Consider the following 24,905-nt stretch of genomic DNA (forward strand, 5'->3'; position numbering starts at 1 on the left):
AAACAATAGGCATAAACGTTTTAAAGGGAGCTTTAGAATCTATTAGCTATGCTAAATGTCAAGCTACAGATAACACTTAGTTTGGTTTCTTAGCCTTTTTTTCGTTTTTTCTGCTTTTTTTTTCCAGCTGGCGTGTGAGACGCCGTTGACACACCGGCTAACACACGGGCGCTGACACGTGCTTGACAGACGGCCGGGTCACTGGCCTTGTGCACAGCGCTCCTTTATTCTCAATTTGACACGCTGACACACCTTCGCTCCTTGCCACACCCACAAGCCTTACACCCTCTCCCCTTCAGAAGAACACCACCTCTATATACTATGGCGAAGAAAGCATACGTCACCTTCAAGAAAAGTCCTCTTATAAAAACGTTAGCTCCTGCTTTCACCTTGTTCTCGTTTTGCTCATAGAGAGGCTTATTATACTCTGCGGATTTTTCGATTACCGGATTAATGACATGGATGGAATCTATTGTAGAGTAGCCCTTCCTGAAGCCAGCCTGTTCCCTCGGTTGACTAAAGTCCAGTGCACGCCAATGCATTGTCTGGATTGGCAACTGAGCTCCCACATGAGATGATTATTATGACCAAGCCGTAGGAAGGATGTGACGACCTATACATTGAAAACTGAAAATTCATTGTACCGAGACTCTTGTTTCAAAAATACTCCACCTGTACCACGACACTCCAGTCCGGCGGCCACAATGGTTTCTGGCGCACGTAGAAGATTTTTCATAGGTTTAGATGGGAAACACATGAAAAGAGACAATGAAAAGTATGTAAGGTCGTGCCAGATAAACAAAGCCACGTACCGACCACGACCAGGCGAGCTTGTGTTGCCTGAACACTCGGACAAACCTTTTGAAGTCGTAGATGTAGACTTCGCCGAGCTGAGAAAGAAAAGTCCAGGTGCACGCAAAACTCAGTCATTTCTGGCCAGAATAGATCAATGCACCAGAATGGTGGCTGCACGGCCCAGCAAGGAAGACGCAAACCGTGTTATAGCCTTCCTTGACAGAGGCATATTCTCCAATTTGAAGATTGTGATATCAGACAATGGACCTGCATTAATTAGCAGGAAGATTCAGGAGAGGGCAGAGAACCGTGGCATCACACTGCGGCAAATGGAATGGCGGAGAGGGTGATATGCAATATGAAACAATTCATGTCGATGTATTCAAATTTTAACGGCGGCTGGAAATGTTGTCTAGAAGCGGCCGTGGCTCATTATAACAGGACTCATACAAGTAGTCTTGGGTGCAGTCCGTATTTTGCTGCCTATGGTGAGGTCCCGAAGCTAAGCGCAGACAATGAACTTGGCATTGCAGATAGGCTAATGCTAACTGAGCATTGCAAAGCATCTGAGGAGCGATTCAGATACAGAAAAGCCATGAAGTTTCCCTTTGACAAGCGGCGCCAAGGCCATACACCAGATGTTGGTCTACAAGACCCTGTCCTCGTTCGAAAAGGACTACCGGCCAGTGAAGCAAATGTTCTTAGACATTTTCAATTATTGAAGTCATCAGTGCAACAAGGCGTACTCAAGACTGTGGGGTACAAAATAATGGACAGCTGGAGTCTGCGGCCAAAAGCAACGTTCTTCGCTATCCCCCCAGGAGGAGTGACGCAGAAAAGTGGGGAAGCCGAAGAAGAAGCGAGAAAGGCGATTCCGAAGACGAAGAAGTGGGGGGCTTGGATGAGCTGAAATAAATGGTGATGACCACCTTGTCGGTCTAGTTACCTGTTCTGTTACACATTATAACAAGGGACTTCGACGCCCACGGCGACTTTTGATATGTCATCGGGACGATTCGACTTTTTTTTCTTCTGAATTCTTGGGCGTTTCAATAGCATTATTTCTCAAGTTGCATCGCACTGTATGCTCATCGGTCTTCTCAGCGAGCAATTTCCCGCTACTTTTTTTCCTTAATGAAGTACATTCATTGTTTGGTGCTAAGACATAGACAGTGCGCAATGAAGCAGCAGCATCTTCAGCATTTTGCCTAAACGCTTCTTCTCTTCTGCTATAGCCCTATTTTGGGCTACAGTATATGTAAACAAATAAATCAAATGAGCATATGCCATGACTTTTTTTAATGTGCTTACCATTGCCTTTCCATTCCAGAGAACTTGCCAGTGTCTAGCATCAATAAGTTCATAGATCAAAGCTTCACGACATTAGCAGGGCAGCGCGCGCGGGCGAGCGCCTCAGTGCGCGCTTTCTGTTACTCAATGAACATAGTAGCCCCGACGCCGTAGCAGAAATCTTCCTCTCACAAGTGCTTGCTCTACACCCGAGTTGCAGCCGATGGCTGCTTGCGGGTCTTAGTTTCGTGATCCAAGCTTCACGAAGCCTCTTGTCCCGTGGGTATGTGTGAAGACTGACACCGGGCTCCATTGTGTACGATCGGCACTGTGGCACCGAACAGTAGTCTACCATGTTGGACACCTTCAAAGGCAGCCACTACTTATTATAGTGCTTTCAAGAGTTGCCAAGTAGACACCCGAAGCAGGAAAACCTCCAGACTTAATCAGAAACGCCCCAGCTCAGGGGACTTGAACCGTTCCTTTTCAGCTCGCTTCGGCGCTTCCGAAGCAGCCGACGCGGCCGCTGTGTCCCCATGATCCCCATACCCCGTAACAACAACGGTAGCGCCAGCTTTCCCTGTGGTGCAGCTCGCCTCCAATACTTCGACGCACACACCGTTGCCTGCTCTCTTTGGAGCATGCGCAAAACGATCCCCAACCCGCGCGTCACTTTGAACTGGTATACCTGCAACCGTCGGCGATACAGCGTGGGCGCCTTTTTTCTTCGCGGAATGCATTGTGCGTCGGCGCAGGTGGCGCGAAGAACGCGCGAACGGAGCAAGAGCTATCTCGACGTCGGGCACATCGGACCACATTGGCCCGGTACGGCGCCAGTGCGTCGAACTACAGACGTTGCTCTCCCCAACGTGACATATCGTGTGTGAGCGTGTGCACGTGCGCTCACGCTATGTCAGACTATATGAGCGCCTTAGCTGAGCAATATTTTTCTCTGGCTTTTATTAGTTCGAATCTTGTATCATTTGAATTTTCATAGGATTCCCACAGAATTTGAATTAACGAACTTTTACTGTATCATATTTGAATCATCATTTTTATTACTTTTCATTTGATATCTATCACATTATGCCGTGTAAAAGTACGAGCACATCGAACTGAACGTACTATTAGTGATGATTATTGACCGTGGGGGATCATACCCCAGCCACAGCAGCCGCATTTCGATGGCAGCGAAGTGCAAAAGAATGCCTCTATGTACCACACATATGTAATAAGCAACAACCCGAGGTAGTTGAAATTAATCCGGAATTTCGTACTACGGCAAAGGAAGAAGAGGCTGGAGTGTGCGGACGCATTCATTTCGGCTCTTGTTTTTAAGAATGTTTTCATGGCGATTTTTCACGATGTCACGGGAATTTTTGTGCACAACGGCTTCGTGAAGTTGCAAGGACTCTGTGGACACTTTCCTGGACACTGTGGGTGTTTATCTCTACCTTCTACAGCGATTTTACCATCGTCGATCGGCCGCCACCTTGCTAGCCCTAACGAGGGGAGCCTCTAGTCCGACGTGGCAAGCGCACGCTAACACGGCTCCACTTCTGGCGCATTGATCTCTCTACCACGTCATCGCCGCCGCCGCTTTGGCTGCAATTTTTGTGCTCAGATATGGAATACCAAGTGACCGGGGAGGACATTGCCCGGGAGGAAATCACCCCCGATCAAGGCTGGCAGACTGCCACGTCTCGCGGCGCCGCAGCCAAACATGAGAGCATTAACCCTACTCCGCCATATAGCGTGTTGAAACGCGGAGAAACTTACACCCACGGCCATGAAAACGTTAAAAACACCATCATCCGTGCGAGCAGAATGCCGCTATTGTCAAAAGATGATATCCGTATTATTACAAGGCCTAGTGCGGGACTTAACATAGCAAGGGTTGGCGTTGCGGTGGTTGCCGACGCCATTGCCGCCTCGGCCGGCCTCAGCCCGGCACAACAACACTCGGACACGCCATGCCCCAACAACAAGCAGAATATCTTAGTGGCAAGCACTCCACTCAGAGAAAATGCTAACCGCTTCGTGCAAGTAAAGCAAATTTGTATCGAAGGCGGTACCCATGGGGTCAGCGCCTATGAAGCGGCACCACAGTCCACTTGCAAGGGAGTCATCCGCGGGGTCCCCGTGCAAGACGAGCCGACGAACATCGACTCGAAAATCGTCAATGACAGAAATCTACTGGCCCCGTCACCATCGCCGCAACCTGTTAGCGCTGGTAGTGCTAACAGGTTGCGGCGTCGCTAGCGCCCGACCAGAACTGAAACCCGAGTTAGACGAGATTAAATGTATGCTGTCGGCAATTAGAGATAGCCTCCTCTTTCTCGGAGAGAATATGGCCCACGTACAGTCCACCCTCACGGCTCAGGGTAATCGGTTGGGGACAGTCGAACATTTTCTCGAAAAGATCGTAGCCCCCGCCATAGCCACGGTTAAGCCGGTCTCACCACAACACCCCACGCCTGCTCCACCTCCACACGCGGCCCTCTTCCAACCGTCGGGCGCCCGGGCCGACCCCCACAAGCATCAAGATGGCCGGGTCAGATAAAGTGTCACGCATCTGGCAGTGGAACTGCAGGAGTTTGACTGGGCAGAGAGCCTCCCTGCAGCAATACCTACGCAGCCACGACGCGACGCCCCACGTAATCCTACTGCAAGAAACCCTCGAACACACCCCCACGTTCACCGATTACCAGTGGTTACCCGGCCTCGCGGGAGGACACGGTATCGCCACGCTAGTCTATAAAATTTTCACCTGCCTCGCACACAACCTCGGCACGTTCGAGGTGGACAACGTGATGACCGAGATTCTCCCAAGCGACGCGTCCCGAAAACGTGTGTACATCCTTAACGTGTACAGCAGCCCCAGACAAAAGAGTCAAAGTTTCCGACGCCTATTTCAGATAGCCATCCATCTTGCAGGCTCTAACCCGCTCGTGATAGCTGGCGAATTTTAACGCTGCGCACCGCACCTGGGGTAACGTGTATGACACACCCAAGGATACCGCGCTGTGGCAGCATGCGAACAACCTGGATCTCACCCTAGTGACGGACAAAACGTTCCCTACCCGCATCGGCACGTCCACGCACAGAGACACTACCCCGGATCTCTGCTTCGTGAACACAGCCGATGCCGGCTGGTCCAATCTTGCGGAGGATCTTGGCAGCGACCATCTCATATTGGCCGCGCACTCAGCCAGAATTGTCAGGAAGCCCAAGTCGGACACGTGGGTCGACGGGGACCTCTTTCGCAAGACTCGCGCCTCACACTGCCCCGAACCTCGAGACGTGGGCGGCTCAGCTCAAGGCGGACGTCGGTAAGGCCACGAAAACATTCAGCACGGACATGCCAACCGAGAAGATGAACAGTCGCCTCCCCCACTTGCTCGAGGCGAAACAATCTCTACTGACACGATGGAAGAGCCAGCATCTCAACCGCTGGCTCTGCAAACGCATTGCAGAACTTAACAAGAACGTAAGGAACACTGCAGCACCCTATCCAAACAGCTGTGGGACGAGGTCTGTAACTCGGTAGACGGACAGGTCTGCAACGGGAAGACGTCGAACCTCCTCAAACACCTGCTCGACGACACCAACACTCGCACGAACCAGCACCACTCGCTCACCAAAGTCCTTCACCAGGCCAAAGGCACCGCTTCACCGGATGATGTTGTCAACACCCTTGTGCACAAGTACCTGCTGATACCCACAGGCCAGCCGACCCTACATTCCGATTACACAGGTACCGACAACACCCTCCTCGACGTGAATTTTCCGTCGAAGAGGTACGCCGGGCTCTCCACGAACAGAACGGCCGTTGCGCCCCAGGTCACAATGCATAATCAGTAAGCTCATGCAAAACTTGGACGACCCCTCGGTCGTGTACCTCACGGGCGCCATCAATGACGTGTGGAGGTGGGGCGAGTTACCTGACGCCTGGAAACTCGTCCAGACGATCCTCATTCCAAAACCGGGCAAGGCGCGTGGCGTCGATAACCTTCGCCCCATCTCACTCACGTCGCGCGTGTGTACGGTGGCCGAGCATGCACTCAATAGAGCTGGCCGGCATCTCGAAGACAAAGACTGTTTCACACACCGAATGATGGACTTCCGACTCGGGCTCTCGACGTAGGATAGGAAGCTTTTCCTGAAACGCCATATTATAGACGCCGTGACCACTTGGGGCACTCGCGCCATACTCTGCGTCGACCTGGAGAAGGCGTTCGATAACATCGAGCACTCGGCAATACTTAAGGCGATCGCGGACATAGGGCTCGGGCGCCGGTTCTACGAGTTCGTCCGCTCCTTCCTAACACGTCGAAAGACTGTGCTTCGTGCCGGAGACCTCATGTCGGAAGAACTCGAGCTCGGACATCGTGGCCTCCCCCGGTGCTCCGCCCTCTCACCGACGCTGTTCAACCTGGCGATGATCGGGCTCTCCGAACGCCTCTCGAAGATACAAGGCCTAAACCATACGGTATACGTGGACGACATCACCATCTGGTGCTCCGCGGGGTCGTACGGCTTTATCGAATCCGCTGTGCATGAGGCAGTCGAAACCACCGAGTTCTACCTCAAACACACTGGCCTCAAGTGCTCCTCCGCCAAATTGGAGCTTTTGCTGTACTGCCCAAAACGACAAGGCAAAAGGCCTAAGGGGTGGAAACCCCTGATTGAGCGCAACATAACCTTCCACACCAGAGACGTTCGTCCAATCCCCAGGGTCGACTCCAGCCGAGTACTGGGAATGTTAATCGAGGCAGGCAGATCAAACATCCAAACGGTCCACAAGCTGGCGACAAAGACGGACAACGCGATACGACTCGTGCGCAGAGTGGCCAGCCGTCACCACGGCCTCAAAAAAGACAATCTGCTGCGCCTCGTACACGCGTTCGTCCTATGTCACTACCTACGTCGCAGCAGTGCACAAGTCGAAACAATCGGAGCGTGAAGCTCAATACACTCATCCTAAAGGTTGTGAAGCGGGCCCCCCGGCTCCCGATCACTACGCCGACGTATCGACTCCTCGAGCTCTGGGTGCACAATATGCTCGGAGAGATCACTGAGGCTCAGGAGAGAGCACAGACGATACGACTGACGACGATCAAGACCGCCGAGTCACATCTTGCGCGACTTCGGCTATTTCCCACCGTACACCCAGGATCCAGCGGAGTTTACGCCGGTTCGCCGCGAGCTCTACGATCTAATCACGATGGTACCCATTCCGCGAAACGTCCATCCGGAACACAATCGAGGCAGGCGTGTAGCCCGGGCGAGCGCATTTCTCAAACGCATAAACAAGAAAGCGGACGACGTCGCTTTCGTGGACGCCGCCGCCTACCGATGCTAGCGAGCCTTCGCCGCGGTAGCGGTCTCGTCCTCGCAACGGACCCTAAATGCCGCCAGGGTACTCACACACGACCCCGAGGCTCTGGAGCAAGTGGTCATCGCCTTGGAATTGCTCGGCGCCAAGCGAAAGACAATATTCAGCTACTCGAGACCGGCCATCAAAGCGTTCGAGAGAGGAGTCGTCTCCTACCAGGCGTTACGCGTGGCGCTGATCGAGCATCCTCAAGCACCACACCGTCACCTGGTTTTCCACCTACCTGGGTCGGATCCCGGGTGCCCCACCCAACCTCAACTAGATAGCCCACGACGCTGCGCGCGCGCGCTTACCGAGCGTGCCATCGCCCCCGGGCAACCGCGTCTAGATGAGTTGGAGGCTAACAGGGACGCCCCAGAAACGTACAACGTAATCACTTAACACTTTTACTCGGGACGCCGTCTCTTTCCTCCCCCGCACCCCAGACTAATTAGGCCGCAGGCGCTAACGCTACGCTTGTTACAAACACATACCTATCCCGACCCGGCTACGTTACACGTCATCTACCCGGACGTCTACCTCGACGAAGCGTGCTCCTCGGGGTCACGGCGACACTTGCACACGCGCTCGGAGAGTGTAGAAACGCTCCGCCTGACTCTACCTTGGACAAGTGGGATAAGACCCTGCGAAGCCCGCTCCTACAAGACCAGCAATGGGCCGTCCAGCAGGCTCCCGCAGCGGCCACCAGGTACTCCCTGTCGCTCTCTGCGTGGCACACGCCCACTGTGCGCTGGCGTGCGTCCTGCAGGACCTTTATTAAAGTTTGTCGAATCCAATCCGTGCTACGGCATGCCTTATAATCATATTGTGGTTTTGGCATGTAAAACACCAGAATTTCAACTACAGCTGGGTGGTAACCCAAGAAATACTTATTTGAGGTCCTTTTGATTGATATAATGGACTAGGTATATGAATGAAGGCTACCAATGCTATGCTAAACAAAGTAAATTGTGATCACTAGTAAGTCAGTCCTACCACTCCAGCTTACCATAATTGAGTCTACGTTTGAATGACTTTTCATTTGACGTTCATGATGCTATGCTGTACGAAAGTAAGACTAGGCATTGTCAATTAGTAATGGCAACCAAAATCCTCATTTAATTGCGAATGACACCAATGATGAGGTGCACAAATGAAAGTTAACGTGGTACAAGTAAAATAAATTATTTATGATCACTATTGTCTTAATGATACCAGTTCCATGTAGGCATTCTTAAATCACTCGTTTTATGACATTTCATTTGATATCCATGCTATTATGGTGTGTAAAACAGACAACTTAGCATATTATGTTAGTAGCGAGTGATCATTAGTGACTTTAGTCCTGTTAGTTATCTCTAATGTACAGTTGCTTAGTCAATTACTCATTAATTCAGAATGTGATTACTGATTGGCTTTCACGACAACTTATTAGTTTAGAAGCTACCGATAATCTAGCAGAAAATGGTATTTCTATTCACTAGTGGCCAAAACCTACGACATCATGCGTGCGTCATTCTCTCTTCACAATCTCATGCTGACATTTTCTCGAAATTGTTTACTTAATTTGACATCTGCTATCTGTGCAGCACTCTCAAAAAAGAAAAAAGAAGAATAAGAAATAAGAAAGAAAGAAAAAAGGGGGAACTCTATGCAGAAACTCCTCTCATAGTTGTCTAAGTATGCGTAAGCATTGTGCAATTTGCTCATCTCCATGCAGCCCGGTGTCATTTTCAATGCTATAAAACCTGATCCCACTAATATAAACGACAACGCTATGGCGACACGAACTGCTGCGGACCGTTGCGCAAGGTGAATTGATGACGTTCCGATCATTATGGGCCATTATCGCTCTTTAGCGTTCTATCCATCCATGTGGAACCACAATGAACTGTGATCAAACATGCTCTGGAAGCGGCTGCGTATGGTGCCGATGCGCAGGCCCTATCTTGAAAGTGATCTGCGGTGGCGACAGAGTGCGCCGAGTGATCGCTTCGTGTACGATGTGTTCTCGCTGCTTAGTTCAGGTTGAAGCGAGAGGCAGCACAAAGGCCAATTCGCTCGCTGCTGCGGTCCCCATCTTGGAAGCGATCGTCTTGAGTGACGGACGGACGGGTTTCCTCACTGCGAGGGCGTAGAAGTGCGTACGCAGTTCAAAATGGGGAGGAGACAATGAGCTCTAATTGATGTGTAGCTTACAGCACCGGCGCCGAAAAAGTTCAGGCAGTGCAGGTGCCTATCGTTTATGTGTCAAGTTGATAGCATCGATGATTGCAAAGGGTGCGGAAAATAAGGATAATGGTACCAGCAGATCAAAACGGCAATGAACGTGTGCCCCTCTGCTCCAGTTTGTGTGTACCAGAGGCGCACACACACTATCTGGGTGGCTTTGCAAGGCTATCCTACTCACTGCAGAGGCCGTGCTTCTTAATAATCAATTTCATTTCCCACTCTCTTCATCTTTCCCTATTGGCTCGGACGCGGCTAGACTGCTGCCACCCGGTGCTCCAAGTGGCCAATGACATACACTGTCGTACCATCGTTACAACTAGAATAAGCCAAATGGCGTGCAGTACGGTTGTGTCCAAGCGAATGAGGAATGGCAAGATGAACAGAAAACAATGAGACGGAACATACAGCCGCAGTTCAAAAACAGGTAACGGTTACCAAATTTTTATGATACAGAAGCGGTTTTCGGTTGCCATGCCTAGCTACACTAAAATATGACAGATCTTCCTTATATTTAAGGTAAGCTCAAACATAACACGATACTAATACAATGACTACTTTTCGAGGAATCATCATGATCATTCTAAGTGGGTTCGACTGTATATCAATGGCATAATAATGGCCAAAGTAGACAGACCGGGTCACATATAAGTGCATATGCCAAAGCAACTCACTTTTCTGGCCATTTGCGAGAATAAAGATCCTTTTGATCTTCTTTTTTCTTTGTGGCGACGGTTCTTTTAGGTGATCCTCGCCAACTATGAATAATCTGCCAGCTATTGTACTCTACATTTAGTCCAGGCCACTAATGAGAGAAAACTAAGGAAAGCCTTCAAGAAAGAAATAAAGAATACGAAGAATGGTTAAAAAGAAAGCCTATACTAACCACAGGTTTTTGTTGACAGGAATCCAGCCATCTTCCTTTGAGAACTTGCAGAGCACACCAGCAACAATGCCCTGGGAAGGAAAAAAAAGGTTAGAACATTAAGTGAAGAAGTACTGCATCCTAGAGCCACCAAAAGTAATGCATCTACACAAGTATAGTGCAGTGACGAGTATAATGTAAGAACTGTTGACTACAATTATAATACGACACTATCAATTCGATAACTGTTCCGTTACCACAATGAAAACCAGTCTATATGCTGAGATTATGTAAGTATGCACACTGAAAACGGACTGCCCGTTAAACTATGCCAAAGCAGGGATTGCGATAAGTGCTGTGTTCTCTTGTGACCATCTCTAGCTGGTTACGCTAGCCCTACGCAAAAGAAATGGCTCCACTGACTGTCTGCCTTTTGCAAGACTTTGTTTTGCATCCAAAAGGACTAAGTGTTTGCTCGAAATGAGACCTGCTTGCTCTTCACAGATGCCACAGGCCCCTAACGTTTAGGCATCCTTTTCCACACATACAATGCATGCTTCCATTGGAATCTGTGGAAGAGATTGAGTTGCTTTTGCAAATGTTATGGCTTTTTAATGCTAGATCACATTTTATAAGGCGTACTTCATGCGGCACAGCATTTTTGCCTTGGTTTAACACTGGCTAAATAAAACACTGGAAATAAAAACACTGGAAATAAAAACAAACATTATCAATAATTCAGTACACAGTAACACCTCTTTAATACGTACCCACTTAATAAGTCATTCTGATTTAAATGTAATCGACATGAATCCCCCGCCCTGTCGCCATTGAACCTAATGCATTGGCTGACTGCTTAAACCATAGTCGCATAACGCATGCCAAACGGCTTTTTCGGTGCGTACAAGCATAGAATCGGCAAAATGTTGCGCACGCAGACCATATACAGCGAAACTGCGGCTCCCGGACCTTTCCAGGACTGCTATTGCCACTGATAGTGACACCAAAACATGGAATCCATGATGTTTTTCCCGCACCCACAGCTTCTAGCGCTTCCATGTAGTCGTCATGGATGACGACGTGAATGCCGGTCCTTTAGTATCCTACGCAGCTAGTACAATTACCATCATCAGGGCATTCGCAGAGTTGTGGGGCCTGATGGAGAAACTGGCTCGTGGCCTTGTTGAGTTTGAGGATGCTATCGTCGCTGCAAGGCCGCCACGGCAGTAAGTGAGAATCACAAATTTTATTCTGCCTGCTTGCAAATGAAACTTTTCTGCGTTTGCGTTTGAGGGAGAATGAACAGGTTCCTTTGGCCAGTAAGTCTATACCTGCTCATCTGCCATTTTCGGACAATTATAGTACATCGCTTAGTGCGTATCTGATCCACGTTCCCCACGAACTACGTGTTAACAAGGTTTCACTGTATTGAGAACCCGCTGTAATTTGTGATTGCAGCCATGTGGTCATTTTTTTCAGCATTATGAGTCGGCCAATGTTTACGCTCAGCAAGCCTTTGTACGCTCTGTTTGGTTGTTCCCGATTTTGTCTTCGCTTCTTCAATGCTTTCTCGAAACGTAGAGCCCTATCCTGCACCTGGGCCTATGAATGATGATCTGTTAGTCGAACTACTTAATGGTCAGAAGAAAATAGAAAAACGGTTAGACGAAATTGAAATGAAACTAAAGGTGGTTGAGGAGTCGGCGTTGGCTATTAAAGAAGTCAGCTGAAAAGACTCTGGCCTCGAGAAAAGTGTGCAGAAGTTACAGAAAAAATTTGTCGACCTAGAAGATCGTTCTAGGAGGAACAACTTTCTCGTTTTTGGGGCCAAAGAAACAGTTGCCGAAACTCATGATGATCTGAAGCAAGCTGTGCTAGAAGGCGTGTTTAAGAGCGTTCTCGGTGTGTAAGTTTCTTCGGCTGAACGACTTCATAGGATTGGGCGCAGACACGGGACTAGACCACGCCCACTTATAATAAAGTTTTTCGACCACCGCGAAAATGACCATACTACAGGATTGTTTCAAATTAAAAATAAAGATCACTCGTTCTCAGAAGATTTCTCGGCACCCACAAGACTTAAAGGAAAGAAACTCTGGGATAGCGCCACCGAAATTAGAGCTGCTGGGGGGAAAGTCCAACTAGTGTACGACAAAATCAGGATTAATGGCGAGCTATTCCGATGGGATGGCGCCAATGACAGAAGGATTCCCACAGGTAGACAAACTGAAGAAAGACGCCAGTCAGAATGAATCCAAACTTATGCCCAAAAAGCCCCTCCGTTTTATCAACCTTAATGCACGTAGCATCGTTAATAAATCTGATGATATTGAAAGTATAATTTTAACACACAAGCCGCATATTCTTAGAATCACGGAAACTTGGTTTCACCCCGATATCTCCGACGAGGAAGTAACACCACGAGGTTACGGAATTCATCGTAAAGATAGAAGTTCGTGCGGCGGTGGCATTGCAATTATTTCTCAACAGTCACTACAGCTGCCTAGGTTACCTGATATACCTGCAATTGAGTGCGTCCTCGTTGAAGTATACTTAATTGGATGGACACACTGTAATCATAGGAGGCTTCTCACATCCCCCTACTCAAGCTGACTTTTTTCTCGAGCTTAACGAATTCCTTTGTTCTAGCAAAATCTATTCTTGTAATGTCCTCTTGGGTGGCGACTTCAATACGTCTTCAGTCGACTGGAGTACCGATTTTCCGGAGCTTCTTTTTAGCGCTGCTGAACCTTTTGTTCACCGCGTAGTATTCTATGATTTAGCTCAGTAAGTAAAAGAGCCTACGCGCAGTCAGAATGATACAGCTTCAATTTTATATCTATTCCTTGTAAGCAATGCAGTACTCCGTCGTGATCCCGAAGTACATGTTTTTGACGAAATATCTGATCACAAAGTGATATCTTTAGCAGTTCAACTTGGTCGTCCGGGCGAAGCCAAGAAAGAAAGATGCCTCGTTCCAAACTTTCGCTGCGCTAAGGACGTTGACATATTGGACGCAATGGATAGGTCACTGGCTGATTTCATACTTCTTTCTGAATCAGGCACGTGTTGCGTGAACGAGCAGTGGTGCTTCTTTAGAAAACTAGTCTTAAAATGCGTCGGGGACTTTGTTCTAATGAGACTAAGCATTCAACAGCGCACACGCCCATGGATTACAAAGGAGATAGTGCGGCGGGAACGGAAGGCTAAACGAATAAGAAAACAGCCCCATCAGTATACCACAGAGGGCAATGCCAGTAAACTTTCCAACATACGTCTTTAACTAAAGGTAAGTATGAGAAAAGCCAAGGAATACTATCCTAGTGTATCTTTGAAGAATTTTTTGCTGTCTTCCCCGGCAAAGTTCTCGCGCCATTTTTCTTCGAAAAAGCAGCCCTTGTCCAGTTTCTGCATCGACGGGGAATCCGTAACTGATAAAAGTTTGATCGCAAAATATTTCAATCAATTTTTCTGTTCGGTATTTACGGATGACGACGGTCACAAACCAAGCTGTTACCTTCCAGTTGACTGCCCGCCAATTGCAAATATCTCCGTGACCGAAGAAAGCACTTTATCTCTCTTGTTAAATTTCAATACAAAGAAATCGCTTGGAAGGGACGGCATACCTACTAATTTTCTCGTGAAATATGCCGAGTGGTGCTCGAACTATCTGTGTTTCCTATTTACCAAGTCTTTATCGTGTGCAGAAGTTCCGGATGACCGGAAGTACGTAAAGGTTACCCCAATACCCAAATAAAAAAAACAGGTCGCTTATCACTTCGTACAGACGAATTTCATTGTTACCCACATGTGCAAAACCTCTTGAGCATATTATATGAGAACGTATTTTGGTCTTCCTGAATGACAACGATATAATTGATTCCAGGCAGCATGGGTTTCGGAAGGGACTGTCTACAACAACACAGCTTCTCGAAACTATCCACGAACTCGCAGCAGTTCTAGACCGACATGGCCAAACTGACATGATATTCATAGATTTAGAAAAAGCATTCGACCGTGTCTCACACTAAACTGCTGTTAAAACTACAAACAATACTTAACCATTTCAAGGTTTTCCGTACATGTACAGCGGCGGTTTTCTGTCCCGCAGGGTCTTAGCCGTACGGGTACGGTTTCGAACCTCCGTTTGAAATTTCGCGCCATAATGACGTTCCGTGCTCACTGGGAGGTGCTGCCACCTCACAGGACTTACAAGAAGCGTTTGAAATTTGTGCTACCTTCTTGGGGAGATAAACAGAACTGATTTCTAGCTTCAGCGCGTCGCGCAGACTGCCGCAACACCCCTTTTGCGGTTTCGGTTTAGCCGCGTGATCGCAACGGAGGCGCACGAAACATCATTTTTCTGTTTGTCGGCACTCTCTTGCAGGGGCAGCGGCAGTTGATTTCTATCTTGATTGGCGCTGCTCTTAGCTTGTTTATCACCGCCGCTCACGAGGTATTCTCGCTCTCTGCGGCAACGCGCTTACGCGAGAAGGTGCCTCAGACCTCTGCCCAAGGCATCCGCAAGCAGAGATGTCATGTGTGCGCAAACACAACTCATCACTCCAAGAGGAGAACAGACATGCATTTTAGGTGCACAGACTGCGATAAGGTGCTGTGCGTAGAACCGTGTTTTAAGGAGTACCACAATCTGAAATACTACTGAATATTGTGCAGTTCTGAGTGATGCCGACACCAAAATACTGTTCCTAATTTTTTTTTTACTATTTATTCCCGACTTTATACATTTTGTACATTCAAGATCCGCAATAATGTAATTTGACCACCTGGGAAAGTTTTTTTCAAAATAATTCGACCCTCAAAGGGTTTAAAATGATTCTTTGATTTCACGGATTTCTGCATATCTGTCGTTGAGGCGGTAAAGTGTGTTTATCTATGGCGAGCGTTCTGGATCAGCACCGGTTCGGTCGGGCATTCCACAGGGGTCCGACCTTGGGTCTCTTTTCTTTCTAATCTTGGTTTATGACTTAATAAATGAAGTTAACGTGAAAATACGGTTATTTGCAGACGACTGTATACTATATCAAGAAGGTAATAGCGTGAATGATCAGGTCCGTTTGAATTCTTCACTAGCCAAGGTAGAAGTGCGGTGCGCCACATGGCAAATGAATATAAAACAAAGAGAACGGTTGCTATGTCGGTAACACGAAAACACCACCCCTTAAAATTTTCTTACAGTTTCAGTAGTAATAATCTATCTACAGTTAGTAGCTACAAATACATAGGCCTCGTAAGTTCATCCGACTTTAGCTACAACGAGCACATATCTCCTATTACAAAAAAGGCAATGTGGCAACTTGGTTGCTTGAGAAGGTCGCTACGACAGTCCACACAAGAAATCCGTCATTTAGCGCACAAAACGTATAGTCGACCCATTCTTGAGTACGCCTCGGTAGTATGCGACCCGTACACTCTAAAGAACATTAAAAAATTGGAAAACATTCAAAGAAAATCCGTTAGATTTCTATTTAACTGTAATAACTAGCACGTACCTCCGACTGTTCTTACTAACAAAACCAACCTGAAAACATTAAAATTAAGGCGATATAGGGCCCTACTTAATTTACTTTGCCATGATATGTTGGGGATAGACAAGGATATGTATGTTACTTTACTTACCAGGCGTGCAAAATGATTTAAACATCCGTAAAAAATAAGGGAATTTTCTTGCAGAACAAACGTATTTAAAAACACGACTTTTTCCTCGAACGATAGGTGAGTGGAATGCCTGACCATTCAGTCATTCTTCAACATGTTGCATAGCATTTAGACGTGATATTATACGTATATGTATCCATATGTATATATATATATGTATATATATGTATACGTGTAATTTTTTTCTTGTTGATTTACATTATATGCAAGTGCTTTTTTAGCTTGCTTGTCATTATTATTTATAAATCTTTGCTGCTCAACTAACCGAGCATGCGCGATATCTGTCAGTATATGAGCATGAATGCGACTCCTTGTTATCAATATCGCGTTGTTATTGATATGCTGTGTACAGCTCGTGCGGTTCAGCGAATATCCGTATTCTAACATATACTGAAATTTCGTAAACCTTTTTCGTTGGAATGCTCTGTACGGCTTGTGCGGCTCAGGGTATATGTCTATTGCAATGTATTGAATTCTTGTAATGATTTTTGCTGTTCATTTTTTGTTCATCTGTAAATCGCACGGCCCACTCCTGCCCAAGGGCTGAGACTAAGGCCGGCAGTATCCTGTAAATAAGTAATAAATAATAAACTCAGACGGACATGTGATGCAATATGAAAGTAATGGGGTCTACAAAAGTTTGAAGGCAACAACAGTTAAGCTCAACTAAGTTTGATTCAGAACACGTGATGCAATACCAAAGGAATGAGGTCTAGAAAAACTTGAAGGAAACAGCTTTGAAGAATTAACATGCAGAATTTCTATATGCAAGCACAGTCAGCTAATTGGATGATATGATTATAATGTGCAATAGGACTATATATATATGCCTGCAGCACAATTCTACAGCCAAGGCAATAAGCGGCGATCAACAATTGAGTGCTAGTATTGCACAATTATGCTTGTATCATGGCACTAAGGCATGCAGAAGAAAGCCTATTAAAGGTGCTGAAGAACAGTTCCTGTCAAGAACTGTTAGTGCCTAAGTCCATTTGCATGGAAAGCACAAAAGTAAGTATACATCCGGCAGTTTTTAAATACAACAAAACCTTTATAGGCTTGCATGATGCTGCCGTTAAATACCACGTGTCACACGTATGCACGTCCTACACAAGTGCACGCGGGCTGCATTGTCATCTCTGATTGATGTCACAAAGTTCACGTGTTGCCACACTGAGAAGTAGCATCATCCAAGGCTTTATGTTTTTTAATAGGCTGACTTTGGTGTTTCTATAGAAAACATTATAACTAGGCTTCTGACCAGAACACAAATTCCAGTGAAAAAATGCGGCAAAGTTGAATAATGCAACATTGCAGGAGCTCTCAGCCTCCAAACATTTTCAATCAAATGACATAATGTGCAACTCAGCTGCCATCCATGTCAACTCCATCAAAGAACAAATTTTTCATAGTACCATATGAATGAACGCCCCTTGTTAAACTTCTGGGATGTCTGAAGACTATTACACGTGGAGGAATGCTGCAAAAGCATTACTTTTATGATCACTCAGTCACCAGTCTGACATAGCTTTTTAAGGGATGTCAGAACAAGACACTCTTGTATGATACTGAACACGTAAATGAAAACAGGCAAAAGCAGCATTTTATAAAAGTAAGTGTTCCTTTTGTCAACATTTTAATTAAGAAGTCATCCAGGTAACAAGAAGAACAGCTCAATGTATCAACAGTACATGCGGAAGGCTCTTTGCAATTATAATCTTTGTGCAGTAGGACAAGGTGTACAAGGTGTGATGGCTATGTTATGCATCACGAAGACCCTCCACAATTCTTTCTGTCCTACCCAAAGGCGTTCGGATTGTTAGGCTAAACTTGGCTCAAAATAGCATGCTGCATGCATGAGGACATGTATCAACATGCCAAAATGAAACATGGATATGGGAAAACAAATTAGAAGGCGCATTGCCGTTTCACACTGGCGAGTGTGTGCGACACTGGTGTGATTAATTAATAAACGCTTAGTTTTCGGGCCAGAGCACACTTAGTGCACAGTTACACAACAATCACACATTGCAGTTTCAGGTAATTGAGTGAAAGTGATATTCAATCTTTTCTCTTGAAGCTCATGTTTCATTCCACCATGGCCATGCGCCTATGTTCTCTTACGAGTGGCACACGCAGGACAACCTTCACATTGGAAAATTCAGGTTGTCCTCTCACTCAAACCCCTATTGCCCCTACTCATTGTGGTATCAACATTTTCAATATTGACGAAATCCTTTGTTTTTAGCTTATGAACCTCTATTGACAGAAACAGTGTTAACAAGCTACCAGCGAAATTTACCTTTGCTTTGTTTCACAACAAGACTAACTTTGTCTCATGGATACCAATCACCAACTTACAACACTTAATTACTTTGTGATGGCCACTCCCAAGATGCACCAATTCTGGAAAACTGAATAATTGATTATCATACATTGCCTCTCAATTTCTAACAAAAACAAGCACTCGAAAAGCTCAAATTAAAACGCACCAGACAATATGTCTTAAAAGCACAAATGACAAAACCCCCACCTATTTTAAACTACGTTTATGCGTGAACAAACAAAGCTACGAAAACTCGGTTTGTTGATTAAAGTGTTCATTACAAAAGTCAAGTCCCTAAGTACTTGAACTATTGCAAACACTGAACCCAAGGGCACTTCAATATAGCAACGGTCTCTCAACCTTTGATGTCATATGTGTTGCTTTTTATGCAAGCTACAAAGACAGTATTATTAGAACAAGATTTGTTACTCACACAAAGGAGGCCCCAGCAACACCAACGAACAACTCGAGGTTTCCAATCTGGAAACGTGAGCAGAATTTTGCCAGCCTGCAGCAGGAAATAAAGACAGTTAGGCATCGCAAATAAATTCAACATTCACACGACATCTTTAGACACATCAACACTTCCACGATGCAGTGAAAGAAACTGAAGAGAGCTGAAAAAGAACACTTGCACATGCAACACAAATTTCATTTGGCCCCTTCTATGCATGTTACAATCCTTGTCTGAGAATGCCATAGCACATTACAATGGCACTGACGCAACAATTTTGCATCTTGCATTTCTTGCCTTGATAAGACAGCCTCGAATTCCATAACGGTAGTAGGGTGTCAAATTCTTTCAACATGCAACAAAGCATTATTTATGCCGTCCTTTGATATTACAAGTTCAACACTTCCATAAAAAGCAGAACAGCTCCTTGGCATAGGGTGTGTTAATAAGCAACCTTTTTAAATCAGAAGCAGTTGCCACATGGTCTCACAAACCCCAGACACACGAGTCAGTCAGCCTGGCGAGTAAAAAAAAAGTAAATTATGGGGTTTTACGTGCCAAAACCACTTTCTGATTATGAGGCAGGCCGTAGTGGAGGACTTCGGAAATTTCGACCACCTGGGGTTCCTTAACGTGCACCTAAATCTAAGTACACGGGTGTTTTCGCATTTCGCCCCCATCGAAATGCGGCTGCCGTGGCCGGGATAGCCTGGCGAGTCAGGTGCAGTCCTTGCAAGCCACGCAATGGCTGTGTTGCTGAAGCTTCGCGTGCCATATGGGCTATTCAGTTCCCTTTCATCATACACTTTTCCACACTCAACACGGATCACTTCTTTCACTATGCATAGTATCCTTCTCATCTTCTGTCCCCCATTAGCCCATCTATGGGTAAGGCGATTGCAGAGTGGCTTCAACCACTGCACAGACCGGTGTGATATCACATGATCACTGCCATTCCTTTCACTTCCCCGGTTTTCATGACGATTTGCAGGACCTTTGATTGACGTGCCCGCAGCCATGCTACATTTTGAGAGGTTTTAATCTGTTGCAATAAAGGATCATAGAATTCACTGTTTATTGTGTGCTCGAGGAATTGACACTTCATACCATCGTTACTGAGCGAGCAGCTAATAAAGCAAGAAAAAAAACACAAGTGCTTGTCTACACTGCACTGCAACATCTCATTGTGAATTATTGCATACAAAGACCTCTTGCCATAATCACTGGGTTACTGCAGGCAGCTTCCATTACATTTTTTTTTGGTGAGAACATATTTCGCATTTGCATGCAAATTTAATTACATAAGAATAGTAAGAAATAGGCCGAAGTAGCCCTTCAAATCTATGCATTATGTGATGTAATCAAAATCAAAGCAAATCTCAATATGAGTCATCGTACAAAGTAGCAGATTTGAGTAAGGCAATTTGCCCCATAAAATAGACTATTCTGTAGCCTCAATGAGTAGGTTGCAAAAGGTAAGCTTTATCAGGTATGTGCTCCTAGAGCTAACCTAAATATCTTGAAATGTGAAAAAAAAGAAAAAGAGGAAGTTCACCTGAAGGCCCAAGAAGACGAGAAATATGGACGTGAGGCATCCTAGTGTACCTTCAGGGTCATATGGCAGGTGCGTGTCATATATATGCTGCAAGCAACAGAAGGCATCCACGTAGTGAAGCTGCAGTGATGCTGCTGCTGCTGCTGCATACATTCAAGGGATCCAAAATAAAGAGAACAAGATGCCAGCTCGACTAAAAAAACTACCTCGCAATTAAACTGGCAGTTTAATCCCAGGCCTCTCCTTGGCAACTTATTGCAACAGTGTACAGCCTATCGCACTAGCTCCTCAGCTGCAAGTGTCACCCTAGTCTTACAACGTGATCCCTTTTTCTTATTGCTTACAACAACATGCAGTGCCATCTGTCAAAGGCTCAACATATACACCAGATGTGGAAACCAATGGTGCTGCAATATGCTAGCAAACCTACACACCATAGCCAGAGTACGAAACCAGAATAAAATGCGCGCATATTTCAGCAATCTTTAGTAATGTATAAAAATTCAGGCTGAATAAGCGTTCGGTCTGTAAAAATACACTTCAGCATGCCTACAGAGTGGACTTCCAGTCTAATAATCTGAAAGTGTAGGGTCACTTTTGCGAATATTCCTCTCAATGCATATCGATTGGCTAAGCAATTACCACGATGTCTGCCAATTCAGTCAGCTGCCACACTGGCCGTTGCATTGCGCAGACATTCAAAGTAAGCGAAGGTATCCCAGAAACTGATTGACTTAGGATATAGGAGGGCGAATCAGAAAGTCCTTGCCTCTATTTGTATTTTTTTAGCCAAGTTATGGCTGTAAATGCAAAATCAAGATATCCATTCCCAGCAGTGGACATTTCTTGGACCACCCGAACTCATCTGCCGGTAGCTCTGCGGCACGGTGATGCTGTTAGTTGTTGATGAAGGCGGAGGAAGCAACAAACTGCGATTCGTTTATGCAGCAAGGGACGAATGCCCATCGAAATCCACATGGAATTGCAGCCCACATATTGTGAAAGGTGTCTCGCTGTGAGAAGTGTGAGGTGGTGATGTTGCGAGTTCGCAAAAGGCCGACAATGCACGACAATGACCGTTCAGGGAGGCCACGTGCATCGCTGGCTCACAACATTTACCTCGTGGAGGCAATGGTGGAAGCGAAACGGCGTGTGCACCTCAAGGACATTTCCCGAGATTCATAGTAAGGTTCGTTGCAGCGCAACACAAGGACAAAAGAAGGTATCAAACGACGACCTTCTTTTATAGCTTCTTTTGTCCTTGTCTTGTGTTGCGCTGTAACGAACCTAACTATGAATCCCAACCAACTGGCCCAACTTGCCGTCTTGATACATTTCCCGGGAGTTTGGCATTTCGTATAGGAGTGTTTACGACATCGTTCACGGGTTCTTAGGTCACCGGGAGGTTATGTGTCGGTGGGTGCTTAAGAAGTTGGTTGACATGATGAAAGGCAAGTGAATGATTGCTTCATTGAATCATCTGCAACGATATGCCGAGGAGGGCGCAAGCTTCCTGGACCCTATTGTTACTGCCGATGAAAAATGAACACGTGTACTGCATTTCACGCCACAATCGTAGCAGCAGAGCATGGTGTGGAAACATCCACGTTTTTCTGGCAAAAAATTCCATTCAGAGCCATCTGTTGGGAAAGTGATGATAACGGTCTTTGCCATCGCCGAGGACTGCTCTTGCTGCATTTCATGCCACAAGGTGCAACCATCAATGCCGACAGTTATTGCTTCATACTGTCACGTCTGCTAACTGCCATCATGCGAAAAGACTAAGGAATTCTTGATGTGGACAACACGACAATGCGAGGCCACATGTGGCTATCAGAACCACTGACAAGCTCCGTCATTTCACTGGGAGAGTAGACCACGCACCATACAGTCCACACTTCGCCCCAAGCGATTTCCACGTTTTCGGTTCGCTGAAGAAGTTCCTGGCAGGACAGCGATTCACGTGCAATTATGAAGCCAAGACAGCAGTCCGACGGTGGTTCCTCAGTTAGCCGAAATAATTCTACCACAGAGGCATCTCAAATTTAGTGCTGCGACGGAACAAATGTCCGAGCCGGTGTGGGGACTATGTGGAAAGATAGTGTAAGGTACATAAATAATAGTACGTAAATTTGTAATTACCTGTATGTACCTAGGTTTGGCTAATAAAAAGAGGAGCAAAGAATTTCTGATTCACCCTCGTAGAATCGGCACATCATTGCGAAAAATACAATTTCAAAACCCTGCCTGACCTAATTTCTCCCTCCTTCAGGGAGATAATCTAGCAACTAATTGATTTCTAGCCCAAGCACCACACAATTTGATCTAATTAATCATGGGTGTGCAAACAGCATATCTTAGAAGTGAAACAAACAAGAATATCTTTGTCACAGTTTCTTCATACAAAGCAGGCTTTTCAAATAAGTTCCTAATACTATGCTGGTAGCATTTATACTACAAAAATAACATTTCATTTGAAACAAGAATGCTTGGATAAGTTTACACATTTACACAGCAATTATGAAACGGCTAAAGAGTGCTGCATTGTACTTTTACATGAGGTTGATAAGTACACTTGCCATTGTAGAATCAATGTGGTCCCTATAAGTAGGACGTGTTTCACATTACAACAGAACAAAACGACAAAAACAAGGAATTTCAACTAGCAAGCCAAAGATTAAACAAGTGTGAGCACATTAGACTGCAGATGAAATTGTACATCAGTGCGGTTAGGCACCTGTACACATGCATATGCACCCCTAAAATGGCAGATTTAGCGACAACGCTACTAGGAGGAGTGATAACATTCACTGTTTTGAGCATACACACATACAATAGTAAGTTACGTGTACGTAGTTTCCACGTGACGTCACAATTGTCGCCTGTCCTGACCACCTGCCATTGCTAGGTAGGTACCTTGCTTGCCTCACTAGTATCGCAGTCTCTATTAGCTTCGTCGCACGTTTATGGTCCTAGGAGCTGTGACAAGTTAGAAGCCCCGCATTTTCCCCTTCATACATGGACCGGCTTTTAGGGCCAGCGCGGGCTCGTTAGAAATAAAACGTTGAAAGGTGCGATGGTGTGGACCCGCACAACGGTACATCGGTATGGATGAGACATCAGATTCCGCGGTGCTGCCCGCCCCAACACATGCGGCTATGATCATATTTACCTGCTGATGCCTGCAATCTACGTCACTCTGCCAGAAATGAAGGCCTACAAATTGCTGCACATAGAAAATTATTTTGGGTGAGGAAAATAACAACAAATTGCCTACCGGCATGTTACCGCCGTCCTGAGCGAAATCAATGAGCGCAAGACACTTCACATGTGGCCTAGAGAACTTCCTTGTCCCACTATTCTTTGAGTTGCTCTGTTCACAGACGTCCCTGCTTGTCATACAGGTTCAATCATGCGTGCACAATTTTTCATTTGTGTGTGCGCGAAAGAAAAGCTGCATGGTGAAGCACAAGTCACGTGTTTGCTGCTCCTCTGAGTTTTGGTTGTCAAGTTGGCAAGTACTTGTGGTCTATAAAGTGAATATTTTGCTTTGTGAAACAGAAGGAGTCCCAAAACACTTAAGCATGTGGCGACCTTCCATGCTTACCGTCTGCGTGGGCGACAGTGTTAGATATTTTGGGCAAAACTGCAGCGGCTGTACGTGAGCCAGTTGATCCAAATAAACGTTTGTTTAACATATTAATGTGTTTAGTCAAGCAGAAAATTGGGCGCATTGGCTCTGCTTCGAGGTCACGGGCCGCGCAAGGGCCCAGGGCGAAGAAAACCAGACAACAAACACTACACTCGCACAGCACTGCCGCCATGCTACTTTTTTTTTGTCTAATCACATGTGTTGCTCCCCAACTATGAATCCATTCCTTAAATCTGGAAAGGAATCATACATGCTCTCGAAATGATTACAGGCTAGCCACAGGCACTGACTTTATTGTTTCAGATGGCAGCATGTGTTTGTGCTGCTCAGTTTTTACTTTTGGTAAACGGTGCAGACTTGGTTCTACGTAGTTTCGCTCCTTGGCAGTATTACTTCTTGTGCAGCAACCAAAAATTGTGTAAATTGGCATCATCACGATGCAAGCAGGAGCCTCGGATTATAACAACGCAGCGGCGGTATAGCTCACTATAGCAGCGCGCAGCCAGGTACCTAGCAATGGCGGACCCACTCCCGGAACGGACCGGAAATGATGCGCGTGCAAATCATGTATATTTGCTCACCAGCTGGCATCATACATGTAAAGAGCACACCTATACAATGCATATTAGTCGGTTCTAAAGTCCCCCTTTCTTCCCCGAATAAACTTAACAAAACTGATCTGT

The 24,905-nt window shown here is 46.1% G+C and overlaps 1 protein-coding gene across 5 annotated transcripts in view; it reads right to left on the bottom strand.

The window, feature by feature from the left end:
- The window catches only part of Hgsnat (Heparan-alpha-glucosaminide N-acetyltransferase), a 350,851-nt gene that overhangs the window by 57,075 nt on the left and 268,871 nt on the right, over positions 1 to 24,905 (bottom strand). For all 5 annotated transcript variants that reach the window (XM_070528495.1, XM_070528497.1, XM_070528493.1 and 2 more), the window contains 3 exons: positions 20,571 to 20,657; positions 18,995 to 19,069; positions 10,578 to 10,648 (listed from right to left, as the gene is read on the bottom strand). In XM_070528495.1, coding sequence (XP_070384596.1) covers positions 10,578 to 10,648; positions 18,995 to 19,069; positions 20,571 to 20,657 — 233 coding nt within the window. The remainder of the gene's footprint in view (positions 1 to 10,577; positions 10,649 to 18,994; positions 19,070 to 20,570; positions 20,658 to 24,905) is intronic.

Source organism: Dermacentor albipictus, unplaced genomic scaffold, assembly GCF_038994185.2.
Source record: "Dermacentor albipictus isolate Rhodes 1998 colony unplaced genomic scaffold, USDA_Dalb.pri_finalv2 scaffold_12, whole genome shotgun sequence".
Lineage (NCBI taxonomy): Eukaryota > Metazoa > Arthropoda > Arachnida > Ixodida > Ixodidae > Dermacentor > Dermacentor albipictus.